The following is a 2086-nucleotide window of genomic DNA, read 5'->3' on the forward strand; positions in this document are numbered from 1 at the left end:
GATGAGAGGTGAAACGTCTTCAAGCAACTTAAAGAAGTCCAGATGCTTTTCTCTCCAAGCTCCTTTGACTGTGCAGAAATAAATAATAATGAAGAGGAATATATATAAGAGGAAGGCATACAGGTTGCAAAGTGCTCAGAAAAGAGGAAATGATATATTAACACGTATAAATCATCATGAAGTTTTAACAATAAATTTTCTGCATTAAAGTGAGTCGTTTAAAATGAGCCAGTCTGACTTTGATCTTCAGTCTGTTGTGACTCTGTGAGGGCGTCAGCGTCTCCTGAGGCTTTCCTCATACACAGAGCCTCATTTCTAGCCTCCATGTTTATATTTGGTCAAACTGTGGTGATTACAGCTTCCTGATGCACGCTGGCACCGCTCGCTCAGGTCACAGGAACACAACTATTTATACAAAGCCAGAGTTTAAAGTGGGCTGAAACCTCCGTCTGATAAGAAAGGCTGCATGTCTGAAGAGCTCAGCTGCTGCTGACATCGGCTCTGATGAACCTCCAGAGACTGAAGGTCGGCTTCATCCAGAGTTCAGAGTGCCGGGACGTCTCATTCTCAGCTCGTCCGAACTCAGAGCAGGTGGAAATATCTCACATCTTAGTTATCTTCACGGTGTCGAGTCCACCGTAAACCACCTCAGAGGTGTAAACGCTGTTCACTGTTTCAGGTTTAGAGGTAAAAAGAACCAATCAGAGTCTCACCTTGCCCTCCAGTCGAGCTTCTGCCCCCAGCGTGACCCGGGCATTACGGGGAGGAAGGACGAAAGCTGGAGGCTCATTGCCGTGGGAACCGCATCCTTGTGACAGGCTTGTAACCTTGGAGACGGTGGAAACTGAAGCCAACCGCACGTCAGTCATTCTCCTATCAGAGGAAACAACCATCAGAGAGTGACATCACAAACATGCTCTGAGCATGTGCACACCTCAGAGGCATCATGTGATCAGCTGATCATGTGACTCTGAGGAAACCGTATTTTCATCTGCAGCTCAGTCCTTGTTCTGATGACCTGTAACACCCGACACGGCTGTGAGTATCAGTAGCATCTGTAGTTGTTCAGCATCAGATGAGTGCGGTGGTTCCTGACACACCTACCTGTGAATCACCTCATCATGGTGGTGGTTACCACACCAGCATGAACCCAGGAGCTACTGGCCTCCCAGGGCAAACTGGTCCTGGGTGAGGACAGAGCAGTATACATGCCTGCCCTCCAGTGGGCTCCGGTGGGCCTTCACTTGCAAGAGGGGCTGTCGGATGGTTACTGCTGTGATGTCAGCTCAGAGCGTGCTCGCTGCTGGCTTCACAGTCGTTGTATGTTGGTGATATTTTTGGCTTTTGGCTGGACATTAGCTCAGTGTTTGCCGGCTGGTCGCTGTGTGTCTGCTGGATGTTTTGTGTGTTTTCAGAGCAAACAGCAGTAGTCTGCAGCTCTGACCCGCTCTCTGCTGCTGCCTTATAAGGTCTAATAGTTACGAAACACACCCAACTCTGTTTGAAATAACAGTTTTATCAACATGTAAGCTTTTGTTTCCTGTCTCGTCCTGATCGTGTGTTTTTCTCTCCAGCTCAGAGCTCAGACACAAACCTCCATCTGACCAAACACGAGCTGCAGCTCAGCCTGAATGAAAAACACTGAGAACAGGTTCAAAGTTCATGCTAAGCTTCTGACAGCACGTCGGTGCTCATTCTCTCAAGGAGTGAACACAGGTTAGATGCTGCAGTTTCTGGATACATCGATCAGGAACAAGAACGTGAAGATGAAAGATCAGTGAGACTGCTGTGTGAAGATATTTGGGTTTGAGTTGGTGTGAAGGTTAAAGATGTCCAATGAGCCGCCACAGTCCCATGAACTGATTAAATGTACCGAAACCTGCAGAGGAGAACGTGCTGGAAATGCTGCAGAGCACCAACAACCAGAGATGGGCAGTAAAGTACTGTAATCTGATTCCTTTTTTCAAGTAACGAGTAAAGTAAGGGATTACTATTGCAAAAATGGTAATTAGATTACCATTACTTTCCCGTAGTAACGCTGCGTTACTGCATTACTAAAACCGTGATTTTTTGCGAGAATGTCTCA

General features: G+C 47.0%; 1 protein-coding gene across 1 annotated transcript in view; it reads right to left on the reverse strand.

Moving 5' to 3' along the window:
• The window catches only part of LOC106633774 (myosin light chain kinase, smooth muscle), an 11955-nt gene that overhangs the window by 4937 nt on the left and 4932 nt on the right, over positions 1-2086 (reverse strand). The window contains exon 2 of the mRNA XM_014341221.2: positions 714-873. Within this exon, the coding sequence (XP_014196707.2) occupies positions 714-869 (156 nt within the window). The 5' untranslated portion in view covers positions 870-873. The remainder of the gene's footprint in view (positions 1-713; positions 874-2086) is intronic.

The sequence above is a fragment of the Haplochromis burtoni genome, unplaced genomic scaffold (assembly GCF_018398535.1).
Source record: "Haplochromis burtoni strain Fernald_Lab_line unplaced genomic scaffold, NCSU_Asbu1 Contig_465, whole genome shotgun sequence".
NCBI lineage: Eukaryota > Metazoa > Chordata > Actinopteri > Cichliformes > Cichlidae > Haplochromis > Haplochromis burtoni.